We start from the raw sequence: 13,704 nt of genomic DNA, 5'->3' as shown, positions 1-13,704 counted from the left end.
GTCCTTTTACAGCACTTTTTTCTCCATTCCTAAGCTTCTTCAACAACCTCCAAAATATTTTGCCACCTTCTTGATATTTATTTTCTATGTTCTTGCCAAAGTCCTCCCATGACTTTTGTTTAGCTGGTTTTACACACTGTTTAGCCTTCTTACATTTGTTTCTGTATTCTCTAAGAGCACAAGCTGACTTATTTGCCAGGAACTTTTGATATGCTTTCTTCTTTTCCTTCACTGCCTCTTTAACTTCCTGTGTCCACCATGGAGTTCTGATTTTTCTATCCTTGCAGACAACCTCACCAAATGCCTCTCTGCCTGAGTTAATCAGGGTTTTCTTTCAAGGCTTGCCACTGAATCTCCAAGGTTTGGTTCCTGTTCTCAAACTCTTTCATTTTTTCTTCAATAATCTTTGTGTATTTTAGTCTACAGTTCACATCTGAGAGCTGCTCAACTTTTATTCGCTTTAAAACTTTCTTACATGTTATTCTTTTCAATATGAAATTCAATTTTATCCTGCTCAAGACTAAATAGTGATCACTTCCAATTTCAAATCCTCTGTACACTCTGGTGTCCTGCCCCAGGGAGGAAACATCACTATCAACAATAACATAGTCAATGAGACTTTTCTTATTCCTAGCCTCTTCTCTCCATATGAATTTGTGCACATTTTTATGTTGGAACATGGTGTTAGTAATAACCAGTCCATGTCCTGAGCAGAAATTCAACAGATATTTGCCATTATTATTAGCTTTGCTCTTTTCTTCAAATTTTCCCAAAATATTTTTGTATGTCTCACAATCATTTCCTACTCTGCTATTTAGATCCCCAACAAGTACCAACTTTTCCTTTTTCATTGTGTCAGTTGCTTTCTCTGAAGCATCAAAAAATTCCTCTACTTCTACCTTAGTAGAACCTTCTGCGGGACCATAGGCACAAATAAGTCTCATTGTCCGGTTTCCCATTCTGATATTTGCCCACATAACTCTATTTGAAATTGCTTGCCATTCGAGAAGATTTTCCTTGTATTTAGTGTTGAATACTATGGCTACTCCTTCTTTTCCTTGATTGTCATTGCCTGTATATAACATTTTGTATTTATTGCTCAGAAAGATCTCACCAGTTTTGGTCTTTTTTGTTTCAGTCACCCCTATTATGTCGATCTGGTACTTATCTAATTCCTCAGCTAGCTCCATTTCTTTGCCATTCAAGCTTCTTATGTCGATAGTACCGATCTTTAACTCTGGTGATGTTGAGTTGGGGTTTGTTTTCAGATTTGTTCCAGTAGCTGACTTTTCCTGTTCGCCCTGGTTCCCTGGCGAAAACAACAGGGGCCTTGTTTAACCATGCGACACCCCATCCGGCATGAAATTTTTTCATGTCATACCATCATTTTTTATTTTGGTTTAACCAATAAGAATACAATTTGGTCGGCTAAATCCCAAATTGCCAGCCTATCCTCGTTCGTTCAGTATCCAAGTAGATACCCAACGGGGTGCACCACGAGAAGGTGAGGATTGGACATTAGGTCAGAAGCCCTGGTCGGTTCTCCGCATTCCTTTAAAGGCTATGTGGAGGTCTCCTCTCAGTTATTCAGCTTTGACCCTTAAGCACCTAATGAAAATTTTCTTGGACATTAAAGGTGTTCCCATTAAAGAATTGGAGGATGAAAAGTTTCAAACTGATTTAGCATATTTAGTAGACATAACTAGTCATTTGAATAATCTAAATTTGAAATTACAAGGCCCCAATCAGCTAATGACCTCTTTGCTCACTCATATCAAGAACTTTGAATCGATGCTTCAATTATTTCTTACCTAACTGAAAAGATACCACTTTACACATTTTCAAAAATTAAGAGAACACAATCCAAAATCATCAGGTGAGTATGTTGATGAGTGTCAAGTTTTGAATCAATTTCAAAGGAGATTTGGAGATATAAAAAAATCAAAGAATTGAGTTATAAATATTTAAAACACCTTTTGATATACGCCCTGAGGAAGCTTCCGATTCCTTGCAATTAGAGTTGATTGATTTGCAGTGTGACAACACTTGTAGATCAAAATATAGCAATCTGCCTATATTGGACTTTTACAAATCTGTTGATTCTGAGAAATTCCCTTCTTTAAAAAAATAACGCCTTGAAAATGGCTTCTCAGTTTTCTACTACTTATCAATGCGAATAATTTTTTTCAAAATTAAGTGTGACAAAAAATCGCCTTCGTACAAGACTCACTGACGAAAAAATCGCCAATGAACTATGAGTAGCTGTCTCCTCAAGGGTGGCTAATAATTCTAATCTTTCATAAACAAAGCAGTTTCAGCCTTCTCACTAAAAAATTTAAGAATAAAGATAAGCATCATTAACTTTGAAATATTTATTATGCTATTATTGCTTTAATAAAGTTCTCAGTTAAAATAAAATAAATATCATTTTTTAAATAAATTAAATATAGCCTTTGCTTGATTGTTATAATTATATGTCTACACAGTTGTAATTAAAAGATACAATATCAGATGAGAATGTTGCACATTTACTTATTGAGATATATATTGCACACTACCTACCCTATATATAAGAGTTAAAATTTGCCAGTCGCCCGCGGAAGTTTTTAAATTAGCAATTTTCGCCCTTGATGCTGAAAAGGTTCCCCACCTCTGCTGTAGACGGAACTTGGATCCACCACCTGAGTCCAAGCAGCAGTCAAAACAGTGGACAAATCACAGTGGAAAAGCACCGAAAAAGCGAAAATCGCTTTGTCAGCTGGGCAGGTGATGGCCACTGTTTTTTGGGATTCCCAAGGAATTATCATGATAGACTATTTGGAGAAGGGTAAGACAATAACAGGAGTCTAATATACTACATTGTTTGGACCATTTAAAAGAAGAACTGAAGAAAAAAACGGCCAAGATTAACGCACAAAAAAGTGCTCCTTCATCAAGACAATGCATGGTCCCACACATCGACCGTCGCAATAGCAAAATTGCACGAATTGAGGTTCGAATTAGTTTCACATCCATTGTATTCTCTGTACTTGACCCCATGTGACTTCTTCTTGTTCCCAAACTTAAAAATTTGGCTATCAAGGCTGTCAATGACTATTTTGCACAATTTAACAAATCTTACTTTTTAGATGGGATGAAAAAATTGGAAACTCCCGACCAAATGTGTAGACCTCAATCGACACTATGTTGAGAAATAAAGGTGAATTTTTCCAAAAAAATGTGTTTAACTTATTTTTTTTACTAAACTTTTCAAACAACCCTTGTATCTGTGAGAAATTACGTGAGAGCACATTGCTCTCTAGCTTAATATATCTCAGTGATTTGTAACCATATAACAGGACTCTAACTTTGAAATTTTTTTTTTCCCCATCAGAGGTTAGGCAATTTAATAGTTGATCAAATTAGTGTGACTTCAGCATACTCTGTCGATTGTAACATAGCTTGTTTCTTTGTACATATGTGTATACTTCAGGTGATGACCTTGATATGAAGGTTGAAACATTGGGTGATTATTTTAGTTTGTATTAAACTAAAGCTTTACTATAATATGGTAAGTTTCCTTATGTTTTTTATAATGAATTCTGATCATGTAACTATGAAAAAAAAAAGATTACATGTAAAGATGTAATAGTTCCATTGTATATGGCTTTGATCAGGCTGCATATGCATTACAGGGCACAGATTTGGTCACCTGGTTTCCAAAAGCAGAAAGAGATGTTGGAAAGGGTTCCAGAGATGATTTACTAAGGTGGTTTCTGGTCTCTGAATGCCGAATATAAAGACAGATTGAGGAAATGGAATTTTCAGAGAGGGATATGATTGTGACAAGTTTCTGGTGACTTATTACTAGATTAATGTGGAACAGCTTTTGCATTCTAGATTGTGGGAGGACCAGAGGTTCATTCCCAAAAACTTACACATATAAGGAAGTTATCAACGGGTAGGGGGGGGCAAGTTTTTTGTGGGGGAGTGGTGGGTGATTCGAATGCATTGTCCAAGAGTGTCGTGAGTACACAGCAGAGCCAGTGAATGTATTTAATTTTGCCATCATGTGTATTTATGGTTTTTGGAGGAAAATTGTTCATAAGAGACTCGAAGAGATGTAAATTAATGTTAATAAGAGACATAACAGATAAGAGATATAATCATATTGTGTTGTCACGGTAGCCTGATCATCCCTTGACAGTACATATCAGGAAATGGATGATGTCCAGCAGCTACTCACTACCCCCCTAAAATCTCCTTACCATGGACGAGTGGGCAGGCATGTTTGTCAGACCCTGATAATAACAGTAATAATAATATTAATTTGTTTACTGGTCTAGAAAAGATTTATGCAACCTAGTTGAGAAATGCTATAAAAGTTGTAAAGAACAAGTTGGAATTAGGCCAGATAAATTGCCAAGATCCACATTTTACCTTACAAAAATATTTTAGAAATCAATTGAATATAATAAGGATTGTCATTAAGGCTCTGTTGAGCTTGAAAATTCAAAGTGACATGATAAGGTACCATGGGTAAAACTACATGGAAAAGTAAAACTGTGTACTGTAAATATGGTATTTGCCAGCTGTTGGCTGAGTGGTTAGTGTATCTGCTCTCCATCCAACAGGCTCTGGATTTAAATCCTATTGTGGGTATGAATGTTTGTGATTGTCTTAATGTAGGAGACGAAGTTCACTGCCTGGTATGAGGCCACCATTATGCTTATTGGAGGCCTGAAATTGGCTCGAAAAAATTATATGTATATATGTTACGGTTAAAGTGATAAATCTGGTTATTATTAATAATTACCAGTTAAAGTGAATAATTTATGAGAATTAATCACTTTAACCGGTTAAATTTTATTACATGTTTATAGGTTTTATATATAGGTTTTCATTCAATAGAAATTATAACAGCTTAGTTTAGATTAGTTTATAATGAAAAAAGTAAGGAAAGTACTTCTTTTGCACTCAATGAAATCAGATATCAGTATAAAGTAAATTAACCTGGATGTCGCATGTCGAACTAGAGTGTAGTCGTAGTTTGTTGTGGGTAGATTAATGGGGATGAAAGACAAACATTGTTGTGGGCCGAGCTTAATGATTGCGGGCAGATAAATGGGAATAACAAATAAAAGTTCTTGTCGGCAGATGAATGGGGATAATAGATAAATCAGAGAGGAACTGATCAGTGTTTTTCTCTATTGATGAGGAAAGAGGTACAGCAACAACGTTTATCTATAAACCCCCATTCATCTGCCCACAACAACTTTTATTTGTTATTCCCATTTATCTGCCCGCAATCATTAAGTTCGGCCCACAACAACGTTTATCTTTTATCCTCATTAATCTGCCCACGACAAACTACAACTACACTCTGGTTCGACATGCGACATCCAGGTTAGTTTAGGTTATAATGATTTCTGATTTCATTGAGTGCAAAAGAAGTACTTTCCTTACTTTTTTCATTATAAATTAACCTAACCAATAAAGGTTAGTTTAGGTTAAGTTAGTTTATAATGATTTCTGATTTCATTGAGTGCAAAAGAAGTACTTTCCTTTCTTTTTTCATTATAAACTAACTTAGTCACATGCCTGCCTAATAATACACTTGCCTTCACTGTATACAGAAAACCCACACACACACAGGCAGATACATTCACAAACTCTCCCACCACCACCCCTCACAACAATATGGCATCATCAAAACTCTTACTAAGAGAGCCCACAATCTTTGTTCCAGTGGAACCGCCCTTACTACTGAGCTTAACCACATACACAACACTTTGATCTCCAATGGCTACAGCGAACACGGTATCAAAAAAATAATCAGTTCCTCCCCCATTCCCCGTCCCTCGTCAACAAGAATTTAAAAATGCCATCACCATACCCTACATCCGTGGCACATCTGAAAAAATAGCCAAGATACTAAAAAAGTACAACCTACACACAGCATATAAGCCCTACCGCAAACTTGCTACCCTTATCCGTTCTACGAAAGATCAGCTCCCTCCTCTCTCGCTACCTGGAGTTTACAAAGTACCCTGTTCCTGTAAGCTGGCGTACTTTGAACAGACAGGCAGATCAGCATCCATCCGCCTGGAGGAACACAAGTCTTACACCTGTAAACACAACTATGGCCATTCAGGCTTGGTTGACCATGTTATGGACACCACCCACAGAGTATCATGGAAGAAAACCACCATGCTCCACCACAGCAAATTCAAGAAAGAGAGACTTTTCTTAGAAGCAACAGCAGCTCTCAGAAACCAACCAAATCTTAATAAATACAGTTGCATTAAGCTTCCTAAGATTTGGGAAACACTCATCACCAGAGATCCCACCTTACATTCCAGGCCACCTACTACCGTCCTTAGAGGGTGCTCCACCTAGATACGACTTTAGTGTCACCCACGTGGTTGGGCTTAGTATTGTAAGATTTGTGTGTGCATGTTACATTAATTGTTTTTGTAATCCCCGTAGATGTCCTAGTGACTAGGACGAAATATAGGAAGTATTAAATTCTATTTTAATTCTTTTTGAGTGTTGTAAAAAATCCATTAAGCCTCCATCATGATGATAACCTAACCTAAGCTGTTATAATTTCTATTGAGAATGAATACCTATATACAGAACCGACACCTGGTATTTTTGTTGTGTGTGCGATTAATGTTCGGCGCCTTTCCAAAAAAGTTTTTTTTGAATAAAGTGTGAATAAAACGAACAGGAAATGAAAAACAAACGAAAACCGCTTTACAGTATAATGTTACCTGCGGATTAGTCCTTCTTATACAAATGTTTTTTTACACAGAACTCAACAATTAATCATAAGTTGATTTATGATACATCAAAAAAATAAAGAACTATTTTAGGTATATTTTCGTAAATTTTAATCAAAAATTACAGTGATTAATCGGGTCCAGGATACAATTCCAGAATTTATTTGTTCGTTTCCGGGAAGATCTGAAGGTGCCCGAACGGAAGACAACGTACATTCATAATTATGTGTACTATTCATTGTTCGTTTAAACTCTTATATCATATTTTTTGACATCATTTAGGCGCCTTTTCTTCTGCTGTGCCTGTGTATATTGCATACTTCGCACACACCACCAGCCGGGCCTGCCTATACACAAAACCTATAAACATGTTTTTATTACATTTTCCAGACTCCTCTACAAATTATTCTGATTATTCACTTTAATTGGTTATTATTAATAATAACCGGATTTATCAATTTAACTGTAACATATACATGCACACACTGCTCGAAAAGAATCCAATGGGAAAGGTTCATCATGTCATGCCATGAATATGAAGAATATGATGCTCCCAAATCAGTAAAACTGTGTCTGGGTGAAATGGCTGCAAGAAGGGAACTGGTGGAGTTGGAAACTGGTGTGATAGGATGACATGCTGTAGGCTTGTCTATTCAGCAAATTGTTGGCAAATTGGGCCATTCCAGGTCGACGATCAGTTATACCATACCAGAGGGAAGCACAGGGAGTCAACTACAAGTGCTAATTGCAGTAGATGAACTACTACAGTCACTGAATGTGACCATAGGGTGCTACAGAGGATAATATGTAAAAACTGCCATTTGTCAGCCAACACGTTGAATGCAGAGTTCCAGGGATCATCTGAAACATGAATCTGCACAAAAACATTTGGAACAGAGGGTCCAACATAGGGTTCCATTGTAGGATCGCAATATGTAAGCCCCACATTACCCAAAACAACACCAGTGTTAACTTTAGTGGTGCAAAGAGTGTGTGCAGTGGTATGTGAAAGCTTGGAAAGCTGTGTTATGGAGTGATGAATCGCACTATACCCTTTACAAAGCAGATGAATGGGTGTGGCAGATGCTCAATGAATGTCCATGAAACTTTCACGCTGCCACCTCCAATTATGAAATTTGGAGGTGGCAGTGTGATGGTATTGTCTTGTTTTTCCTAGTTTGGCCTCAAACCTCTGTGTGTGTGTGTGTGTGTGTGTGTGTGTGTGTGTGTGTGTGTGTAGTTGCATTCGCACATCCGAGAGTTATCTAAACATTCTGGATAATGCTATTCTTCCTACTTTGTGGTGTTTCTATGGAATTGACCGTCTCTTTCATCAAGACGATGCACCATGTCATAAGGCTACTGTTGTAACTTCATGGTTTATGGACATGAACATCATCATCACACATGACTGGCCTCCACAGATCCTTATCATAAACCTGTTGAATATCTGTGGGATGAACTGAAGTGTCAGGCAACGTCAAAGGATATTCACCCCACAACAGTCTAGAACCTTATTGCATGCCTACAGGAAGAATACTCCAAAATTTCCATTGATCGCTATGGTATGCTTGTGGAGAGTATGCCCTGTAGGATTGCTGCAATCATTGCAGTGAAAGGCAGTCCTACATCTTATTATGTTGGGCACCATGGCTGTTTGTTCCTCACAGTATGGTATTCGTTGACTTCTTTCCAAGTAGTGTATATCATTCCCACAGAGAAGTCACAAGACCTGTAACACAGTAGTGTCATGTGGATATATAATATTTAAAAGATTGAATCTGTTAATGTATCTTGAAAAGCTGGAGATTTTAGTCATTGAAAAAAATATTATGAGGAAGACTGGTCCAAAGTGCAGAGGTAGATGGAATAAAAGAGGACATTGAGAAATTGGATTTATAAGTTGGAAGCTGAACTGTGTATAGATGCATATGTTCCTAACAGTTGCTTTTGTTCCTAAATATTTAGAGAAAAGTGAGGGAATTGGTGGTGGTCATTTCATTGGGCGAGTTGGAAGTTGTATTTAAGAGAAGGATCATCAATTAAGTGAATTTCCCTCAATACTGATGTACTGTAGGGTTACATCCCAGTGGTGACTGGATTTACATTAAAGGTAGAGAAAAAATAGGCAAACACTTTCATATTTTCATTACATATTTTTCAGAATTTGCAACAGGGAATGAATTATGTTATATATATATATATATATATATATATATTTTTTTTTTTTTTTTTTTTAAAGGTGAATACAGGAATATCTGTAACAGAATTTCGCCTGAGATGGCATTTTTGGCAAGATGAATGTAGGCAGCAGCTAGAAGATCAGCAGTTTTCTGGAATGTCACAATTGGAAACAATATGTAGGGTATGTATAGAAAAATTTGTAAAATTTCATATAAAACCACAGATGTTGTATTGAAATTTTATTCTGAGAAATTTTGTAAGTGTAGTATATGAATACACAAATATTAAAACTTATATTTCTCATACTCTCCTCACAAAACATTATTGTGAGTTTGCCATTCTCCTTACTGTTTGCATTAACTGCTGTAAACAGTAAGGGAATGACAAAATACTGCAAGCAGAAATTACATGTACAATTTTTGAAAATATGTGTTACACAATGTTTTTCTGAAATTTGCAAGTATACAGAAAAAAATCTATTCCTGGCAGAAACAAAAATTTGCTATTATACTTCTAAATCTTATGCAAACGTTTTACATAATAGATAACATCATAAAAACACAGACATAACTGTGTCAATAGAAATAAACATAACTTAAAAGTCTCAGGCCTAAAGAAATGGCAAATTTTTTGTTATGTAATCCATTTATTAATTAGCATTATAATAAATAGCGAAACAAATCAGGAGGGAGGGTTAGTTGAACAGTGGGCTGAAAGTAATCAAATGAGTCTTATACATGATCCTAAACAGCCATCATCATTTAACAGTAGAAAATGGAAAAGGGGTTATAACCCAGACCTTGGATTTGTTAGTAATAGAATAGCTAATCTGTGCGTTAAAGGTACTTTCACAAATTCCAAATTCACAACATAGACTAATAATGCTGCAAGTTTTCCCATCAGTCCGACTTAAGGAAATCCCACTTAGAAGATGTTTTAATTTTAAAAAGCTAACTGGGAACAGTTCTCAAGAGATTAGACATAAACTTGTCCAACATTTCATTCAGACAGAAAATTATGGAAAGTTCATCAAAGCTATTAGATGGTCTGCTACCATGCACATCCCAAGAGGTTGTAGAACATATTATATTCCAGGTTTTACAGAACAGAACGTGAAAGTATATGAACGATATTGTGACCTATATGATAATGATCCGTTTTCATCAGAAACAATTGACACAGTTGTAACAACACTGTCTGAAATAAGAAGTTGACAATGGGCAGAGAAAATTAAAAGCTTAGATATGAAACATAGTAGCAGGAAAGCCTGGCTCTTACTCAAAAAATTATCTGGTGACCCCACAACAGCAGCAACCAAAGTTAATATAAATGCAAACCAAATTGCATCTCAGCTAACTCTGAATGGTAAACCAAGTACCAAAGGAAAAATACCTAAAGATTATATTAAAAAAGTTAGAGATTCAGAAAATAATCTTCTTGAACACCATTTACTAAAAAGGACCTAGAAAATGCCCTAAAAGCATTAAAATCAGGAAAAGCTGCCAGTATAGATATCAGAAATGAGATGCTGAGGAATCTGGGAGAAAAGGCAACAGAGTGGTTGTTAAAATTTTTCAACTTTTGTTGGAAATTTGCTAAAATAAATACCCAGCATATGAAGGCAAACAAAAGTAATACCTATCCTGAAACCAGGTAAACCTTCTGAGGATCCAAAGAGCTACAGGCCTATAGCTAGAAAATATGCCTAACACTTGAAGCTCTATGAGAGGTCAATCTTGAACAGACAAAGTCTTGAAATAGAGAAAGTGCTGATAAAAGAACAGGCAGGATTAAGACCAGGAAGATCATGCACTGGACAAGTAATAAACTTAACAGAGTTTATTGAGGATGGCTCTTTAGCAACAGGAGCTATATTTATAGATTTGAGAGAAGCATATGACAATAAATCTTAGAAAGTTCATAGTCAAAATTTACAGCATGACCAAGAGCTATTGGTAGGTGGAGATATTTAGGTCACTGCTGTTCAGCAGGAGATTCTTTGTTGATTTTCAAGGAAAAAAGAGCAGATGGCATATCCAGAATGATCTACCTCAGGGAAGTATGCTATCTCTCCTCCTCTTCAATATATATTCTAATGACCAACCTATAAACCCACGGTCAAGAACCTTCTTATATGCATATGACTGGGCAATAGCTTATCAAGCAAAATCCTTTCACATTGACAAGCAGCTCACACAAGAACTAGAAACCCTTACAGTTTACTGTAAGGAAAACCAACTGAAACTAAATCCCAGTAAAACCCAAATGTGTCTTTTCCATCTCAATAATAGGGAGGCGAGGAGAGAGTTGGATATAGAATGGAATGGTGTAGAATTGGTCAATTATCCAAATCCAACTTATCGTGCTACACTAGATAGGACCTTAAATTATAAGCGACACATAGAGAAGACAGCAGCTAAATCTCAAGTACATAATGATATTCTGCAGCAATTAACATCATCTCGGTGGTGTGCAAACCCAGAACTACTGCTCATCTCTGCACTGATACTTTGCTTTTCGACAGCTGAGTATGCTAGCCCTGTTTGGGAAAGATCATCACATGTCAAAATTATTGACAAGGTTCTTAAAGAGTCGCAATTTATACCCCCCCCCCCTTCCTCCTCCATTGGTATCTTTTACGATGATGTAGTGCATATCAATAATGAGCATGCAATACAAAAACTATTTCATTCTTTAAACACCTGTAGCCACAGATTACCATTCTCTGTCAAATGTGATGGAGATAAATCTGTAAAGTAAATTTGACCATAACGATGATGATCAGCACTTCAGATCATCATCGTCATCGAGGGGTCGCTTAAGGGTCAAAGTCAAACAACAGGTAGGATACCTCCACATTGCATTAAAGGCATATGGAGAACCAACTAGGACTCCTGACCTAATGACCAATCTTCATGTTTATGTGGTGCACCCCCCATTAGTAGATATCCACTGGATACTGAACAAACAAGGATGGAGTGGCAATATTGTACTTTCTGTTGGCTTAAACTGCAAATAATATATAATGGTGCAACATGATGAGAATTCATTCTGGATGGGGCATTGCCCAATTAAACAAAGATCCCTGCTATTTTTGTCAGGGATCCAGGGCAAACAGTGAAAAGTCAACTAATGGAACATGCTTAATCACAGCATCTAGACAAAGAAGAAAACCAATATCAGTGAGTATGTGGGTAGCGGCCCTTCCCTTAATGCATAGCAGTATACATGCCCGCAAGGAGATGTGCTTTGCATTATGGGAGATACTGAGACAAGGAGTGATGAGAGCGTGGTCCACCTTACCTCAGTTGCCAAGGGATGTACCACCTTACCTCAGTCCTGAAGATGTTTTCAGGTGCAAACTTTGTTTGCTTACACTTGGATAAAAGATTAAACTAAATATATTATAGTCTAACCAAGTGCAAAATAAACTTCCAAAACCAACATCAGAAAAACTGAAGATAGCAACCACAATATAAGTAGTATTAATGGAAAGGAAATCAAGCTTGCAGAACTGAAAAAGCACTACAGGGACATAATTGGCACCACTGAAACAAAGAACAGAAGTGTGATCTTATTATACGATATGTATAGGATGTTATATTCAAAACAATGATCAAGGAAAGGAAGGAGTAGTGATAGCATTTGACCAAACCTGAAGGTAATCTTTTTGATCGGAAGGCATTTCCAAATAGTTATATGGGCAAATTTCAAAATGGAGAAATGGACAATGAAACTTATTTGTGCCTATTGTCCCACAGAAAGTTCTCCTAAGGAAGAAGTGGAGGAATTTTTCGATTCAGTAGAGCAGACAGCTGACGTTAAAAAAAAAAAAAATGGAAAAAGTGGTACTTGTTGAAGATCTAAACAGCAGAGTATGAAGTGTATCCCACCAGGCATATAGGAACAATTTGGGAAATTTTGGAGCAAAGCACAAGGTTAATAATAATGGTATCTGCTGGATTTCTGTTCAGGATAAGGACTAGTCATTACTAACATGTTCCAACATGAAGATGTGCACAAGTTCACATGGAGATAAGATGCAAATACTGTTTCAGTATACAAGAGCATGCAGAGGATTTGAAACTGGAAGTAACCATTCCTTAGTTTTAAGTAGAAATAAACTGAATATATCACATTAAAAATAACAATATGTACAAAAAGTTTTAAAAAGAAATAAAGTTGAGCAGCTTTTGCAAATATATTGTAGACGTAACTATACAAACATTATTGAAGAAAGAATGAAACAGAAAACAAGAACCAAACCTTGGAATCCCTTACAAACTCTGAAGAAAACATTAATTAATGATTCAGCTAGGGAGGCATGTGGTGAAGTTGTGTGCATGGATAGAAAAATAAGAATGTCATGCTGGACACAAGAAATTAAATAAGCAGTTTAGAAACTAAGAAAGCATACCTAAAGTTCCTAGCAAATGTCAGCAGATGCCCTAAAAGAATGCAGATAAAAATGTAACAGGGCTAAGCTATGTGTGAAAGTAACAAAACAAAAGTCATGGGAAGAATTCGGTAAGAATATAGAAGGTAAATATCAGGAAGGTGACAAAATGTTTTTGGGGATATTGATGATATTGAAGATTAAGGTAATATGACAACTGAAGATAAGAATACCATAGATGTCTGGAGTAATTACTTTGAAAAGCTGTTAAATGAAACAAGTGATAGAACTGAACTAGAAAATTTTCAAGAGAAATGCAAAGAGGAGCACATATCAATACTTAAGGTAGAAAAAGCTGTC

At 36.3% G+C, this 13,704-nt stretch overlaps 1 protein-coding gene across 2 annotated transcripts in view; it reads left to right on the top strand.

Annotated features, from left to right (window-relative positions):
* The window catches only part of Nup75 (nuclear pore complex protein Nup75), a 492,606-nt gene that overhangs the window by 194,288 nt on the left and 284,614 nt on the right, over positions 1-13,704 (top strand). For both annotated transcript variants that reach the window (XM_090404850.1, XM_090404851.1), the window contains exon 10: positions 9,007-9,129. In XM_090404850.1, the coding sequence (XP_090260976.1) occupies positions 9,007-9,129 (123 nt within the window). The remainder of the gene's footprint in view (positions 1-9,006; positions 9,130-13,704) is intronic.

This window comes from Typopeltis vanoorti, chromosome 15, assembly GCF_054136105.1.
Source record: "Typopeltis vanoorti isolate ZY-2024b chromosome 15, IOZ_Tvanoo_1.0, whole genome shotgun sequence".
Taxonomy (NCBI): Eukaryota; Metazoa; Arthropoda; class Arachnida; order Uropygi; family Thelyphonidae; genus Typopeltis; species Typopeltis vanoorti.
The sequence above is the reverse complement of the archived record's forward strand: the minus strand, read 5'-3'. Positions and strand labels throughout refer to the sequence as shown.